Source organism: Crinia signifera, chromosome 5 (assembly GCF_055691185.1).
Source record: "Crinia signifera chromosome 5, ASM5569118v1, whole genome shotgun sequence".
Taxonomy (NCBI): Eukaryota; Metazoa; Chordata; class Amphibia; order Anura; family Myobatrachidae; genus Crinia; species Crinia signifera.
In genome coordinates, this window is record NC_139221.1 from 165,237,284 (window position 1) to 165,256,218 (window position 18,935).

The window sequence follows — 18,935 nt, forward strand, 5'->3', positions numbered from 1 at the left end:
CCATTAACTCTAAGTGCCCCTGAACATGTGTATGTTTATATGATAAATGACCATTACATGCCGCAGAGCACTATGATCAATAAATGGTATATGTGATTCATTGCTGTGACAAGTTTGCCATATTTTTCAATCATAAAGAGGTCCATGATATCTGGCACATTCACACTTGTGTCACACATACCTCAATCTGCACCATAGTGCACAAGAGGTAAATACAGGAGATAGGTACCCCTGACTACTTTACCACTCTCCACTTTATCGCACGCTATTACCTTTAACTAAGTGCGAGATTCATCCAACAGAGTATCCAATAAAAAATCGGGTTCTTGGACAGAACTTAGAATCTGCAGCACCGCCACTCAAAGAGATCAAGTAGAGCACAATACCAACCCAACTCTCTTGACTCCCCCTCCTTGCAGGACCATAGATGCCACACTTTCTTTATTTTAAAAATAATATACGTTACATACATACATACACACATGCATAAATATATTTATGTAAGGTGGTGTGTTTGTGTTTAGGGGGCACTACTATTTATCTTGCCTCCAGGCAACTGGGGCAAACTTACGCCACTGATTCTCCCAGTTCCATATGATTCCCAATCCAGTATTTGAACATACTAATCATATCTCCTCTCAACCTCCATTTCTCCAGCCATATTCAGCCTGGTTAACCTATCTTTGTATTCTAGTGATTTATGACCTTTACTAGCTTAGTCGCCCTTCTCTGTACCTGTTCCAATTCATTTATGTCCTTTTTAAGGTGCTATGCCCAGAACTGAGCACAGTATTATAAGTGTGGTCTCACCAATGCCTTGAAAAGAGGCACTATCACATTGGCATCCCTTGAATCCATTCCCCTTTTAATGCATGCTAGTGTCTGGTTTGCTTTTGCTGCTGCACTGAGCAGTGTGCACTATTACCCAATTTTTCATCTATGATGTCCTCTACAAGTCCTCTACAGCAGAATTACCTATAATAACTCCATTTAGCCTATGAGTAGCTTGTTAATTTTTTGTTCCCATAATAAATTACTTTACATTTATCAACATTAAACTGCATTTTCCGATTACCTTTCCAGTTAAATTAAGTCACTTTGAAATGTATCCACATCCTCTCCTGAGTTAATTTCCTTACTTATTTTTGTCTCATCCGCAAACATTGCAATTTTACTCACTATATCACTTTATATATCATTAATTAATATATTAAACAAGGTGGGTCCCAATATTGAACCTTGCGGGACTCCACTTTGGACCTTACCCCAGCTGGAATGTATGCCATTTTCCACCACTCTCTGTCCCTGATTTTGCAACCAGTTTTTAATCCAATTACAAATTTTATCTCCTAATCCTAAATGACCTAGTTTTAGTAATAACCTTTTATGAGGCACCATGTCAAAAGCTTTAGCAAAATCAAGAAGTATTACATCAACAGATTTCCAGCCCCCTACTGACTTCCTCATAGACGCTAATTAAATTAGATCTAATAAATTTTGGACACTATCATAGGGTGAGATTTAATAGGATGAGAGATTCAGAAAGTGAGAGATTTGGGAAGAAATCTCCAGCTTTTTTAAAGCGGCAATCATTTACACTGCAAAATCACACTGGTTTTGCAGTGTAAATGATTGCCACTTTAAAAAAGCTGGAGATTTCTTCCCAAATCTCTCACTTTCTGAATCTCTCATCCTATTAAATCTCACCCTATCTCTTATTATTCCTTCTAATATTTTCACCACAATGGGTGTAATTTAGCCATCTTGATTGTATTTTTATATTTTTTATTACATTCTTTATATGTGCCAAATGATTTGGGTGTCCCCTCTTGTTTAAATGCTTTAAATGCCCTTCTTGTTTTAGTTATTTCAAATATGACTTTGCTGTTAAGTCACATCGGTTTCCTTTTCACATGTGTTCTTTTAATTACCCTAGGAATAAATTTATCAGTGCCCTCCTGCAGTATTTTTTAAAAAGTTTGCCACCTTTTAGTAGTATCCATACCTCTAAATAATTCCTTCCAGTTTATATACTTTAAGGACTTCTCAAACTAACCAAAATTAGCTTTTCTGGAATTTAAGGACCTAGTTGCTCCAATATAATCATCTTTATTAAAATTTAAATCAAATGTGATTATATTGGGATCACTGTTCCCCAATGTCTCCTTATGGTTATGGGTCAGATTCTCTAAGCTTCAAAAGTGATAAAATGGAGAGTGATAAACAGCCAGCCAATCAGCTCATACCTGCCGTGTCACAGACTGTGTTTGAAAAATGTCAGACAGGAGCTGATTGGCTGGCTGTTTATCACTCTCCATTTGATCACTATAAAAGCTTAGAGAATCTGGCCCTATATTAGTAAGAATGTTCCCAATGTTGCTTATCAAGAGATCCGGGATATTGTTTTTTTTTCTGGCTGGACTTTCAATAAATTGATACAAATGGTGGTCATTCAGGGCATCCAATAAAACATTTCCCTTAGCTGTACTACTTGACCTATCTTTCCAATTTATTTCTGGGTAGTTAAAGTCACTCATAATAATAACGTCCCCTAAGCTGGCCGCTTGTCCCACCTGTATCAAAAGGTCGTTTTCCTCCTCCATATTTACTTGGGAGGTTTATAACATGTTCCTACTATAAGTTTTTCAGCCCTTTTAATATCACCTGTGATTTCTACTCAAACCGATTCAACACACCATTGTGCTCTTCCCTTATGTATGGTTTTAAGAATGGTTTAACATATAAACATACCCCCCCCCCTGTTCTACCTAATCTATTATTTCTAACAGACTATAACCTTCTATGTAAGCCTCCCACTCATGTGATTCGTCCCACCAAGTTTCGGTAATTCCAATGAGATCAAAATCTTCCTCCAAGACTAGGGTCCCCATTTTACCAGTTAAACTCCTAGCATTCAGTTTAAGTCATTTGAGAATCTCGTTTTGTCCCACATACTTCCTATGTAGTTTTTTTTTCCACTTTCCCACTTCCTATTAGCTTTTCACTAACATGTTGTAGTTGCAACAACATTAAAGATAGAAAAAGTCTGACGTGATTTATCTTGATTTCAGACTTTATAGGATCTATAATTTCAATAACGTATAAAATGTTTATATCCACTATAGATTGTGGCTTACTGTATATTCTCGGGTATAAGCTGAGTTTTTCAGCACATTTTTTGTGCTGAAACATCCCCCCTCAGCTCGAGTGAGGTCACATTGCGGGGACACAAGGAGAAGGGCGAATGGCGCTGCCACTGCCGGAAGTCGAGCAGCAGCATGAGCAGCGGATAAATCAGCCCGAAGGATGACTCCGAACAGTTCTACTTTACCACCAATTCCTTTCAGGGGGAGCCTCACTCAGATGGCAATGCCACACGGAGGGTTAAGTAATGATGCAGCCCCATCTGTTGCTGTCCCAGCTGCTGGGGATAGGGCACTGCTAATGCTGGGGGTAGGGGGCAGGATGAGATATTGCTGGGTTCGTTTTCCACGCAAAAGAGTAATGTGGTTGTCAGAGGCAGGTAGCCGGTACCCAGTGATTGTGGGCGGCTGTCACATGCTGCTGGGGCAGGTCTGGCAGCACCTGCTGTGTACATGATGCCTATGGCCGTGTTTGTATGTCATTACTAATAGGGAAGGCAGTTATGTGGGCAGCTGCTCCTGGGGAACTAGATAGACCATTTTGCTGTATGTCTGGGCTGTCACTAATGTACATCTATGCAAAACATATTTCTCAGATACATAACTAACTTTTGGGCTTATTTTCTATAAAGTGAGAAAGCAGAGATTTTATTTTGTCCCTTATTTTGTATGGCCGTATAGCCCACCACCTTCCGAGCTATTTCAAACCCCTGGTCTCCCTTCCCCCCCTAGACTTATACTCAGTCAATGATTTTTCCCAGGTTTTTGGGTAACATTAGGTGCCTCGGCTTATATTTGGGTCGACTTATACTCGAGTATATACGGTATATAGGAAGGCCAATGGTCATATTTAACAGGGTCCAAGTTTTACCAGAGGTGAGGAATGGCACACATTCTTGGATGTTTTTTTTGAAGTGGAATTTTTTTTTTACCAGGCATGGGGTCAAATTCAGACCTGGTTGCTAGACAAATATGTTAACCGTGTGCATTGCAGGTGGGGCAGATGTAACATGTGCTGAGAGAGTTAGATTTGGGTGACTTATTTTTTTTTCTGTGCAGGGTAAATACTGGCTGCTTTATTTTTATTCTACAATTTAGATTTTAAATTTGAAAATACCCCACCGAAATCTAACTCTCTCTGCACATGTTACATTTACCCCACCTGCAGTGCACATGGATTTGTCCATTTTAAGAACAAATTTGTCCTGCAATCAGGTCTGAATTAGGCCCATGGTTTTGCCTTGTAAATGATTGTCACAAAAAGAACATCTCAGATTGGACTGCATCCCACACCTCCAGCAAATCTATTGTAAGTATTGTACTGGCTGCTTAACGCTTTGAATGCCAACTGCCAAATTGCTGTGAGAGATCCTCAAAATATCCATTAAAAATGCCGAAGCCACTCACAGCGACTGTTCTTTTTTAGGGTGCAATATTTAACAAAACTTCAATTAATTGACTTGGCTGTATTTGTATTTATACTAAAAGAACAGTTTCTGTGCGAGTTTCTGACATTTTTATCGAATGTTTTGAGGATCACAGCAACGAAGGCACTCAAAGGGTTAACAATAAAAGGCAGAATCAAGGTTAAGTGCATTTTTTCCTAAAAAATGAAAATGGAAAAAAAAGGCATACATAGTGATGTGCTAGAAAAATCTTTTTGTCTTAAACGATAATATAAATCCAGTATGGAAGTAGAGGTTTGTATATATAATCATGTATCCGTATACATACACTTGCAAAATGCATTTCCATTTAACCTAGTGAGATCCATTGGAATGTCAATAAAACTATAGATTGTGCTCAGAAAGCTGGATTATATGGACGGAAATGTTTTAACACATTGAAAGGTGAAATTGGGTAGCCTGCTGGAGCTATAAAAGTCATATATGCTGGCGTATAGTACCTGTAGGTCTAGAAACCTTTATTCATTGCAATAAAGATATTTGTTACATCCAACAAGTCTGCTACACTGTACCCTTATGGAAACCAAACCTTTTTCTTTTTTTTTATTGTTTTAGCATACTGTATGTGAGCTTGAATAATCTTGAAATGTTTTTTTTTTTTTTCATATTGGTTGCATTCATTGAGAAGTCAACATTATGTGGTTTGCTTAGTTTCTTTTTACACTACTTTCATATTTTATAGTGTCTTCTAGGGGAATGTAGGAAATTCATTATAAGCCACAATTATTCACGTCTAACCATAAGTAGGTGACAATTGCTGCAGTCTTTGGATTTGCTCTAATATTATATTATCTTTTAATTGAGATTCTATATAACAGGATCCAGTTCTAAACAATTGTGAGATTTTCTATAAGCTTCTGCCCATGTCTGATACCAATAGTTTTATATTTATTATGCACTAGTAAAAGAGATCCTGAATTGCCAACATAAAATTGCTTCTGGTTGGAAAATAAAAGTATTTTCTGCTCTGGGTGTTCTATACATACTAGTCTGTCCGATTGTTTCAGTACCCCATGTACCTGTGTTCAGTTATCCAACAGCAGTACATACAGTACTAGTACGTGTTAAACCTGCTAATTTTACATTAACACATGTTTAGTAATTTATGGGGGAGATGTACTAAGCCTTGAAAAGCAATAAACCACCAGCCACATGTCACAGGCTGTGTTTCATAAATGACAGGTAGGAGCTGACTGGCTGGTGCGTTATCACTTTCTAGACTCTAAGCTCCTTGGAGCAGGGCCCTCTTCCGTCCTGTTCTCACAGCACTCTTCTTGCATTTCAAGTACAGATCTCTTAAGGGGTGTACACATGGAGCGATTTTTGCTAATGAGCGACTTTAACTAAGCGATTTTGACTAAGCGATTTGACTAGATACAACAGCGATTTTGGCTATGGGCGATTTTGACTATACTAGAATTAACATACTTGGTTGGTATTCATTGCAGATCGCCTAGTGGATATCTCCCTCAGCAGTGAATATCAGCAATTTTGACTAGACAGCCAGCGATCTAGTCAAAATATTCTTGCCTGGCAACTCTTTTATACTAAGCGATATTATAGGGAGATTTGTCTAACCTTCACAGTGATCTTTACTAACCTTCTAAGCAATTTTGACTATGTAGTCAAAATCGCTTAGAAGGATCGCTCCGTGTGTACACCCCTTTACTCACCTACCATCTATACCTGCATCTCTTCTTACTCACCCTATATCTCAGCTGTATTGTGTACTAAGAATTGTACTGCTAATTGTGCTCTGTTTTTGTTCTTTTGTTGCTGTTATGTCTAGTTATGTCTTGTTCTGTATACCATGTACTGTTGTACTGGCTGCCTAGGATCTCTGCTGCTAGCCAAATATGTGCATATCTGTATGTGTGATGTATATCTGTACTGCCATTGTTGCTCATTTGGATAACCCTTTGTATTACAGTATGTGCATTATATTACTGTCTGTAAAGCTCCTTGAGTTCTGTTGGAGAAAGGGGTGTGGTATATTTCACCGACAGTCGGGATTCCGACAGTCATTACTCAGACATCGGAATCCCGACTGCACAGCGGCGGGAGCACAATGATGCCCCTTGCGGGCTCACTGCGCTCGCCACGCTGCGGGCACGGGGGGGAGCTGCGCTCGCCACCTATTTTATTCTCCCTCTATGGGGGTCGTGGACCCCCATGAGGGAACAGTCGGGATTCCGACGTCGGAATAATGACTGTCGGGGAGCTGTCCGGCACCCAGAGAAAGTGCGCTATATAAATAAAACGTACTTACTCTATTTTATCTTTTATGCTTAGTACATCTGGCCCTATGTCATGAAGTCGCCCAGTTATAATGACCTTCTGCTGTCTATGGAATAGCAATATCACACTGATAGGCACTGCTGCTAAGGGATAGGGTCACTAGGTTGACTATTTTAAGGTTCACATACATTGGGTTGATCACTGAAGGCCGACAGGGCTTAGGTCAACACCTGAAATAGGTCGATACGGCTGGATGGTCAACACAAGCATTAGGTCGACAGTCGACATGAGTTTTCACTTTTTTTGAGCTGACATGTGTCGACCGGCAGTATTTCATGCCCTACTATCCACTTTAGCGTGTTGGGAGAATGTAATAGTGTGCCCGAAGCATGGTGAGCACAGTGAACCATGCAAGGTACACTTAGATGGTGTCCATGTCGACCTTTTGACTGTCGACCTTCCCATTGTCGACCTAATGCTTGTGTTGACCTTCCAATCCTGTCGACCTTAGCCATGTCAACATATTTCCGGTGTTGACCTACGCCTTGTCGACCTTCAGTGGTGCACCCAATGTATGTTGACCTTCATTGAGTCAACCCTATGACCCCTACCCGCTGCTAATAGGAATCTATATTAGCTTTGTGGATGGTTACAGCACCAAGTCTATAGTTTCTTCAGTCAATTTTATTCAATAGGAGTTCAACTTCCCAACAGGCTATAGTGAAATCTGATTGCTGCCTATTAACCCCTTCAGTGGCAATCTCGAGAATTTTCCATGCCTCAGTGCCCAGTCTGGCAAGCCTGGAAAATTCTCGGGATTGCCAGTTTTGAGCCGGGCTGCCCGGCTTCCTCCCCTCTGCAGCGCCGCCTCCTCCCTCCTCCTCCCCCCTCCCCTCCGGGTTTCTTATTGAAGTCCCCGGCGCCGGCTTATAACAAGCCGGCTGCTGGGGACAGGGACGCGGTGCGTGGGGCGCTGGTCCGGGCAACTGTTGATTGACAGTGCAGCGGCGCTGCCCGGACCTGGGGAGGTAGTGGTGTTTTTTTTTAAGGGAGCGCTCCCCATAAAAATCTCGCCCAGTGGGGAGCCCTCCCCCCAAAAAAACACACCACTGAAGGGGTTAACAGTTAAATAAGAGAGGCAGATTTTTTTTTTTTTTTTTTTTTTACACCAGTGCTTTATTTGTTACACAAGTGTTTCTGGGAGTTACAAACGTGTGCAGTTTACATGCTAGTACATTAACGCAACATACAAAGAAAATAAATAAATATGACAAATTAACCTGGACGAGATTTCTAGAGGTTTGTAACCTCAGACCTACGTGGAATGTCATGATAGGGAAGAAAACCTGGCTGTAAGGCCTGTGTGACATGTTTTCTAGCCATGGTAATGAAGTCTTTAAGAACTTAGGGCCTTATTCTGGTTCACTCAATTGGGCACTAATATGCAAGGCAAGGGGGACAGATGTTTTGCGCATGCGCAGCTGCATACGATGGGAGCGTGCAAACTCTGTTCCCTGCCTTCCAAGCAGGGAGTTGAGAGGGGTGTGGGGTGCTGGCCAGGAGCATTAGCTGGCCAGGGGCATTAGCATATGCATACTGTATGCCCAGCTTTTCATGGGGGTTCCCAAGAAAACGCTGGGTGTACTTATGGTAATTCGGTTGTGGCGCACGTGCGGGGGCGGGCAGCTGACATAACCGGATGTCAGCTGCCCGCCCATATCACTTAATTTGTATGAGTAGCCTCTACCACTCGTACATATGCGTGTGCCTTTCCCATCATTCGATGGTTGGTGACTATCAAAAGATGGGGGAGGATCCCACTGGAATGCAAACAGATGTTTATGTAAAACATCCATTTGCGTGCCAGACAAATGAACCCGGTGTACAAATGGGGGCGGGCATACCTCCATTCGCTGGGTAAGTTCTGGATGACTCACAAGGGGGTGAATTCGCACACAACTGAGTGAACCAGAATAAGGCCCTAAGGCAAGACACGAAATTCTGCAATATTAAGTGTTAAATCGAGATCGGAAGACCTAATCCTCAGAAACCCCTGTTACACATCTCTAACCTCAACTGTTCCCTCTAACAGCACCATCTGACTGCTCAGTAGGAGGATCAGTCACAAAATGGTCACCAAATGGCTTCTTCCTACACAACAGTACAGACCGGAGCAAACCTGAGTTAGTTTCAGAGGTGTGTACAGGGTATTGCATACATTATAAACATGTCAATAAGATGTGACTTAAGGTCTCTTACAGATGTTTTCTAGCGTGTGGGTTTGACATGGGTCTGTGCTGCGGTGCATTATGGAAATATGCTAACAATCCGACAGTCGGAATCCCAGGCATTTTATTTTTTTGATCAATGAACCGACTGTCGAGTGTGAGGGTACAAGTGTGCATACTAATGCTGACCAGACCTGGATTAAGACATGGGGTACTGGGGTACTTAAAACAGGAGGGCTCTGTGTGACATATAATTAAGAGCACTTTTCTCATAACTCACTGTTTGCGTACCAATAAAAAGTCAGTCTATTGTTGCCCGTTCTACAAAAGCACAGGCACTATGGGAAAGCAATATTGCTATGCATTCCTGTTTTAGAACAATAAGTACTTCCTTTATTGCTGTACTATAATATAGAATCATTTTCCCAAACTGCTAGTCCTTTTGCATGGAAATGGATTAAGTCTACAGTTTAGGTGATCTCTGATCTTCACACATATCTTCAATTGCAGTGTTTGTTCATTACATTAAATACTTTCCCCACATGTGATGTATTAATGTTTCAGCTCTATATAATGTCTCCCCAGGTGGATTTTGAAGCCTTGCACAATCTAGAACCGCGTGGTTATGTGGTCGGGTGGATCATTGCCATCAGCTTACTGGTTGGGATTCTCATATTTTTGTTGCTGGCGGTGCTGCTATGGAAGGTAAGCTGCATGAGAAGCAAACTTAGGGTAGTAATCACTGTTTTTAATTCTGTGTATATGTGTGTGTTATGTGTGTGTTTCTGTGTGAGTGTATGTATACCATAGTAGTCATTCTCAGGATAAGGGAAGGAGAACCGTTCCCCTGAAGAACCAAAACACTGTGATGTCAAATACAAATCTAAAAGAAATAGTTGGTGGGGGAGATGGCACTAGACTGGTAAAATCATAGAATAATTGAATACTTATACAGTGATGTCCTTCTTTTCTCCTGTGCTTTCCACTTAACTTGATCAACTCTGATGCATAAAGCTGTTTGAGATAGTGTCAGAGTATGTGCTCCCATCCCTTGAATCGTTTTTTCCATCTGCCTCCTTTTCCTTAGGTCTGTATCAGTTGCATAAACACACTGGGCAGAGATGTGAATTTTACATTTATGTAGTATGGTGGTTCATAACCTCAGTCCTCAAGTGCTTTCAACGGGTCACCTGAGAGAGATGCACAGAATAAATGCCTATTGATCCAATGTGTACCCAGCTTTATCTGACCTGGTCACAAAGAATGTGACCAGTCAGAAACACATGTTCCGGCATGTTGCTGGAAGATAACCTCCCGGAAACTGCCAGTCACAGAGGGAACTCCCACCCAGCGGCTACACAGGGAAGCAGCCACCCAGGAAATGTAATTTAACCCCCCACGCCACAGCCACCTAGTGTGTACCTGTTGGCTGCAATGGCTGCTGGAAAAAAAATCAAAGTTGCGAAATTCTGGATGTTTTAATGGTGAAATCAGAGTTTTTATAAGCTTATCTGTTTTCTATACACAACCTAATTAGTTATAAAAAAATAAACCTAATAGTTTTAATCTACCACTATTATTCTGATAATTTAGTGCACTGCATACATATACTGTACAGCCTTCTTTACTTTTTTTGTGTTCGGATTTGGGTTAAAGTTTAGTAATAGTAGCATGGAGTCACATAAGTAGAGAGAATGCTAATACTTGTATATAAGAGATGGTTATCTGTTGTGGGTTTGTTCTGTGATTCAATGGTGATCAGACACTCTGCAAAGTATTTTAGGTTAAAGCCTGTGGTAGGAAATTGCGGAAATACTTGGAATTCAAACTCAGAGATTAGGTGTTAAAAGCTAAGGATTAATTATATGAAAGAGTATTGAATCTTTGTAGTAGGGAAATGGGACATTTTAACATTACAGTGTTGGGAACACAGGTCTTACAGTGTATATAGCTGAAGATTTACAATGTGCTTTTCATCAGGAACTTATCCAAGTTGATCTGGGAGCCCCGTAACTTAGTCGCTTCTGCTATTTCCTCTGGCATACTCATGAATTCCACTAGCTGCATGAAGAGAACATTCCAAGATGCATTCCATGATTTAGCTTTTGTGGATATCCTCTTGCTCCTTTTTTTGTGACACTCATTTCCACATTTGGTACCTGGAAGTGATTATTAACACCACCAGATTGCTTTAATGATCTTCTGGTCTGTTTTGTTCTAAGTTTTGGATGAACTTTCATTTTTTGAGTTTAATTTTCAAATAAATGTTCTTTTCAGCTGTAAACATGAAGTATATTAATACGTTTAATAACCCACCGCCCATATTTCTTTATTGGAGACCACACTTTTGTTCTTTCACTGCTCATTTTCAAGAACACTACGTGTATAGGTTTCTGCACTCTAGGACAGTAGGACATAATTTATGACCACAAGTGGACAATAAAAACATACCTGTGATTATACTAGCCCCTACAGCAATCTGCCTGTTGTTTGGGATTGTCTTGTAACACTAAAAGACCCCTACCGGAGCAGGCTATGTGGCAGCTATGGAGCCCCCATGTTGGGGGCATGGAGATGCTAGCTCATCCTCAATGGAGGACCCACCTCTGACCTACTGAACATGTGAGGGAGGTCCTAAAATATACACAGTGAAGCTGTTTCACTGTGCATGTGCCCCTTACATGAGCATTGCGGGCCCCACAACTTGCCAGAATGACAGAAGTGGGCCTTCAAAGTAGATTGCTGGGCAATACCATAAGCATTACTTACTCCATATTAAAGTTCCCTTTTGACTAAATAAAGTAAATGTATCACTATATCTCAGAGTCAATGTAGATCAATACATTTTGGTTATTGCAAACTAATATTGTATTAATACGGGCAGTTTTGTGCTGTCAATAATCTCCTAATCATAATTCTGTGCCTGTTTAATCACAAAACAATAGCTTTTGGACTACATACATGACATCATATATGTCATCACCATGTCCCTACAGTGCAAAAATGAAAGAAGTGCAAGAATAGGTGAAGTAGATAAGAAGATGATTTCAGTAATAATTGTGTTTAAAGCCCAGTGCGCAGGCAGCCGTTGCCCTCCAGATGCACCACCCCCCCTCCACTTGTCAGAATGACCCCCTTATAAGTGTGGTCTTTCTCTGATGATAGCAGATGCAATAAGAGGCAGGGATGTTGTGTGGTTTCTCCCATATTGTACAGATTGTGGTTTCAAATAGCTATCAGTAATACTGTATATACAATAAATGCACTGTGTCAAACTGCCTACTGGTATAAAGAATAGTGTTCTATAATCTGCACTTATCAACCTTATTCAATAGTAATAATAACCTTATTGAGCAATCTGCATCTAATCTCAGGATCAGTGCCAGATTAAGCCTTTGGGGGGCCCGGGGCACTTTAGACAGGGGGGCCCCCTTGCACTTGTCATTACCGGCCGCAAACTGCATGGGAGAATATTACACTGTCAATACACAGAGTCAAGACAGTATAAACTTGGTCAATGGGTAACTGCAGGGGATATATATATATATATACATACTGTACATACATACCACATGAAAAGCCTGTGCTTGTCCCTCTGCACATTACTCTGTAGGAGACCGCACAGTCCCATGGCTGCCTCTGATTAAAAACCCTCCCATGACTAAGCTGCTGCTGTTCTCCATGGGCCTGAGAAGCATGTAATGAGCTCCACCAATCAGAGCTCAGCACAAACGTCTCAGCCTCTGCCCTCTGGTGCAAAGTGTCATGGGACTCCCAGTAATGCACTGCACACTTGTGCAATCAGTGTGCCTTGGCTCCCGATGTTCAGCACCATTAATCATTGTTACATTGGCAGATAGGTGAAGCTGCAGCACTACCCCACTCCCATTCACAAAATCTTTAGCTAAAAAAAATACATGCCAACCACAGGGGGCCCCTAGCTAGAGGGGGGCCCAGGGGTACTGACCCCTTGTGCCCCCATTATAATCCGGCCCTGCTCAGGATATAAGAAAGGGACAGCCTCATGATAGAGTACATATAGGAAAGCATACTGTACATACTTTTAATGACATAAAAACACTAAGGACTTTTTTCTGGTCCATTCGCAGCCAGTGTTTGTTTGCACAGGGAACGATGTTTGGCGTATGCATTTCTGCGCATGTGCATATGAGGGGTGCATGCGGCCATGGCGAACAGACCATTCGCTGGGTGCATGCACCCAAGGCTGCGGTCGGGGGCCGGTGGCGGATAGTCACTCAAATGGGAACGCCCAGCGTTTCATGGGCGTTCCCATGTAAATGCTAGGAATTCCTATGGTAATCAGGTCGTGGCATTGGTGCCAGGGGCGGGCAGCTGACACCACCAGATGTCAGCTGCCTGCCCACTTCCTCCCGAGGGTGCATGCAAACCTAAGAGCCACTTAGATATGCGAGCACGTTCCACGATCCATCGAATGATGTGGGTGTTCACTCACAGGCTCCAAATGGATGTTGTTTATGTTAAACATCCATTCGCAGGCCCTGTGTGCAAACAGGCTGCTGCAAGGAAGGGGGGGTGGGCATACCAGCATTCACAGGGCGGGTTCTGGTTGACTCGCAAGGGTGCGAATTCACATATGAGCGAATCAACCAGAATAATCCCCTAGTGTACATTATATAAATAGAAGTAAAGCTGAACCTACACCTGTTTCAGGACCTCCTGAGTTCCGGTAAACATCAGCTGTTATAAGTTTGGGATCCATATGCCCTTGGGTTCCACCATTCCACCAGGGTGTTTTTTTTTGGGGGGGGGGGGGCGCAGTGCTCCCATGGGACTATAGATGCCACTTAAGAGTATCCTGAAGGCCGCCGTGGAAGCCGGGAGACACTGTGGTACTTGTGTATTTTGGCGGCGCCCATCGCATCGCATACCATAAGGCATGCGATGGTATGCGATGCGACGCGATATCGAGCCATACTGTACAATGTCATACAATTTTAAAATTGTATGACATTGTACATGGCATACAATGCCATACAATGCGATGCGATGCGATTAAACATTGTATAAGCACCCTAATGGGTGCTTACAATGTGAAATGCACCCCCACGCCACCCCCCCCCACTATAAACGTAAACCCGAAGCGTCGCGAGCACAGCGAGCCCGCGAGGGGCGGCGGTACGCGTCCTCCGACCTTTTCATACCCCCATTATCCACGTCGGCGTGGAGTCGAGAATAGAAAGTGTGGCGAGCGCAGCGAGCCACCGAGCCCGAAGCGTGGTGAGCACAGCGAGCCCCGCGAGGGGACGCAGATACCTTTGAAGCCCACGAGGGGACTCCGATACCTGTGAAGGTATCCGCGTCCCCTCGCGGGGCTTGGTGGCTTGCTGTGCTCGCCACACTTTCTATTCTCAACTACTTGCCGACGTGGATAGTGGGGGTATGAAAAGGTCGGAGGACGCGTACCGCCGCCCCTAGCGGGCTCGCTGCGCTCGCCACGCTTCGGGTTCACGTTTATAGTGGGGGGGTGGCGTGGGGGTGCATTTCACATTGTAAGCACCCATTAGGGTGCTTAAAAGCACCCTTTATGGTGCTTATACGATCTTTCATCGCATAGGGGGCAAACATCGCATGCCATGCCATGCGATGCAATGAAAACATTGCGCGATGCACATCGGGGGCGCCGCTATAATACACAAGTACCGACACTGTTGATGTTGAGGGACCATCGGGGGGAGTAGGTGCACCAGGAGACCAGGTAAATATGGAAAATCCATTCTGAAATCCAGAAAAATCCCTTATCCAAAATGTTCGTGGTCCCAAGCATTTTGGATAAGGGATACTCACCCTGTATATTACTTGTATTCCGCATTCAGTAATCTTTATTCTCTGATATGGCTGACCTGAAAACCACTACATTTCAACACACAGGATCCAGAAAAAGCTCTGGAATAAAATAGATGATCTCAAGATCAGATCGCGTAGTCGGGCTCCCAGAATCCATTAAAGTGCAAGAAATACTAGATTTTCTCACGACATCTCTACCTACAATATAGTAGATTCCTGTGCTGATCTGATAATAGAATGTGCTCAGAGAGTGGGTCCACAATGGTCACATCATGATGGAAACCACGGCGCCTGAACTATTTGCATTAGGAGGCTTTTTGGAGAGCTTCAAGTTGCCGCTGAGACCTTCTATGGAATAACCACAAATTATATATTTTCCAGGATTATTGAGCAGAATTAACGAAAGCTTGCAAAGACTCTTCTCTGATATGTGACCAGTTGGTCAAACATGGGAGGAAGTACATGTTCCTTTACCCGGCCCTCTTAAGCATATATATAACTGTACTGCATGCATGGATTTCATGGCAGAAGATGCTCAGCATTATGTGGAAGAAGAGGCTAATTCACTTAATCCTGTTCTGTTTTGTTTAATTAGTGGTTCCATGGCAGTCTTCCAAAGTGGTACTTTGTGGGAATATTATACTGTATCCTAGAATATTTCAGAAAAAAGAAAAGCAAGCACAGCAAAATGTAATTAATGCCTTTCAAGTTTATCAGACCACTAATACACAAAATGCTAAATCTACAAACCTATGAAAACCCATTTTAACAGGCTTTTATACAAAATAGAAAATAATTAGATTTTTGTTAGGGAACATAGATTCTATGTTTGGTAATAAATGGGGAAATTACTCACCTATCTACTACGAGTTCAACTCCCCTCTATGGTTGTTTGTCCTTTACATACTTCTGGGGGAAATTACACTACATCCAACTCTCAAATTGCTTCTATACTCACACAATTTTATACCACTTTGGGCCATATTCTCTAAGCTTCAAAAGTGATAAAATGGAGAGTGATAAACAGCCAGCCAATCAGCTCCTACCTGCCATGTCACAGACTGTGTTTGAAAAATGTCAGACAGGAGCTGATTGGCTGGCTGTTTTTCACTCTACATTTTATCACTTTTGAATCTTAGAGAATCTGGCACTGTGAATTGATTGGTAAATGGATAATTTACCTCTGTCCCTCCTCGGCCACATAGCTGTGGTTAAATCTGTGAAATTTCCGAGGTTGACATATATTATACAGATGCTGCAAAACAAGACATTGTAAAATTGAATAGATTGTTTCAAAAATTTATTTAGAGAAATGGGCACCCTCGAATAGCTAGAGCAGTGGTTCCCAAACTGTTTGCCGTGGCACCCTGGGGTGCCTTGGGGGACTTGCAGGAGTGCCCTAGGTTGGTGGTCCAGGACCGATTCAATTTCTTTATGTCCATTATTATAGTCAAATTGTGGACAAACAGTGAATCCTGTCCGTTACCACATAAGTGATCCTAAGGATGAGATATAAACACTTTTTTATCTTGATATTTGTTTGTGACCTTCTCAATAATACATTTTTAGCCTAGGGGTCCCGCGAAAACATTTCTGATGCTTCGGGGTGCCGTGGTTAAAAAACTTTGGGAGCCCCTGAGCTAGAGATATATTGCAACAACCCGGAATGGCAGGTGGTCTAAATCTGTCTAATATAACACTCTTTTCTTACTCTGTATTTTTTCGCTATATAACCGACTGGCTCCTGGAATGAGATATTTATACTTGTAATGCATTAAATTGCACCCCCTTCACTCCTGGTGCTCTATTACATACTCCAAGAGCAAAGATTCCGTCCCCTATCCTTGACAATATATGTTTTAGAGACACGTATAATACATGGTGGTCTTTTAATAAATTATTGACAAGGACCCCTAAATGATCCCTTTTTGGGGTAATCCTCTATTTATTCCTGGACTGGAGAGCTACTCCTTCCTTCAGTTGAAATTTTTTTGAATGCGTTCCATAGCCAATGTCTATGACCCTGGTATTAAGTTATACTCTTTCACTGACTTACAAGAAAAATATAGTCTAAGGAGCATACACATGGGGCGATTTCAGACCCTTTTCTCAGCAATCTGACTAGATCGCTTAGAAATAGAGAACTGATCGGTCCGTATGTATGCCCTGCAGCTATCGCCCATAATGAAAGCCAGTGCTTGCACTGGCTTATCCCTAGATCGCAGGGCTTTGCCTATTAAAAATAGGCAAAGCCCCACTCAGCATGAACACTCAACACACAGCATCGCATTATGCATTGATGTGTGCTGAGCGATCATGCTAAACCATGCCGCTCAGCCAAAAAGCCAGGTCGCCACTTCTGTGTGCCTCTTAAGTCACAAGTTTCAGTTTGCCTTTATACAATTAACACGGGGAAATTTAATAATTTAATAAGATGAGAGACTCAGAAAGTGAGAGCTTTGTTAAGAAAACTGATTTTGCATTATAAATGATTGCTTTGCCGCAAATCTTTATCACAGATGTCTCCAGGTCCGGCACTACTGACATTCTTATGTCGTAATTATCCTTAATGTCGACATCTATTTATAGAACACGATACCTATATACCCCACTTCTAAAACTTTAGTCAGAAAAAGTAGAAAAGGCAGTTTTAACAGCCTGGACAAAAGATACAGTATACCAGGCATGTCCAAACTGTGGCCCTCCAGCTGTTGTGAAACTACACATCCCGGCATGCCTTGCCCTCATTTCTAAGCATCCATAATAACAAAACTGTGGCATGGCATGGTGGGACTTGTAGTTTCACAACAGCTGGAGGGTCTCAGTTTGGACATGCCTACAGTATACCTACTATGACAGATGTTTTTTCGCTGATACAAAACTACTACTATGCTCTGCGTATCTTAAACTCTGTCATTCTGCAAGAGGTGAATATAAAAATTGCTGCAAAGAGCTTACATTACTCAGGCCCAAAGAAGACATTTTGTAGACAGTGAAACAGGCCTTTGTCCTAAATGTAAAACTTACTCTGCAACATTTATGCATAATTTCTGGTAAAACAGTTCTGGTATAAATGAAGAGATTTTATTAGGTACAATTTTCACATTAAGGTGGAACTAGTATTCTTACGTGACAATTTTCAGAACTGGAAATTTAACTCTACGCAGAAGTCTTTCTTACTATTCTTCACTGTAGCCAAAAAGGTTATTGTGACTCATTAAATATCTCCGGAATCCCCTACACTGTCGGAAGCACATTGTCTGCTATTGAAAACTCTTTATTTTGATAGAGATAGATATTCCTCTCTATCTGAAATTGAAAAAGGAGTAGTTCAATTTACTAGAAAATGGGGTCCTTACCTCTAGATCAGGGGTTCTCAAACTGTGGGTCCTGAACCCAAAGTGGGTCCCGGCGTTCTCAGCATGGGGTCGCGACTCCATGTTGCTGACCATCAGGCTGATGACTTTTCTAATCTCAGTCAGTGATTCAAAGAGTCTGAAAAATCTGTTGAATTGTCTGTTATGTTAGACTCCTCCCATTATTCTGTGCCTCCACAATGCTGCCATGTATGTGCTGTCTGCTGACTGCACATGTAATGTGATGACTTTCTACATTTACTTAATGGGGTCCTGTAATTATTTTTATTATCTGATGGGGTCCCAGCGCAAAATAGTTTGAGGACCCTGGCTCTAGATAAACCACCTAGAATTGTCCAAGTTTTTGAACATACCTAATCTATTTAGGAAAATTTCAGAAACATCCTTAGTTAATACATGACATTTAAGAACTTACTAACATTACATTTTGAAACATGACAATAATTAGACCTGACTGCGAGGTTGTCAGATCATGTGTCAGTCTAATTTATAAGACAACCCCTCCCCTCATTATAACTGCTCTTATTCATAGTACGGGAATATCAGTGATGATGCCGCTACAGTTTAGAAAAATGTATTCTTGTTTTTTTGGACATACATTATACTCATTTTAAATGATTACATGTATAAGTGGGTGAGTATAAGTGGTGGAATCAC

The 18,935-nt window shown here is 41.8% G+C and overlaps 1 protein-coding gene across 1 annotated transcript in view; it reads left to right on the forward strand.

The window, feature by feature from the left end:
- Positions 1-18,935, forward strand: part of ITGA9 (integrin subunit alpha 9) — a 445,717-nt gene that overhangs the window by 425,048 nt on the left and 1,734 nt on the right. Inside the window, exon 27 of the mRNA XM_083186309.1 lies at positions 9,661-9,780. Coding sequence (XP_083042435.1) covers positions 9,661-9,780 — 120 coding nt within the window. The remainder of the gene's footprint in view (positions 1-9,660; positions 9,781-18,935) is intronic.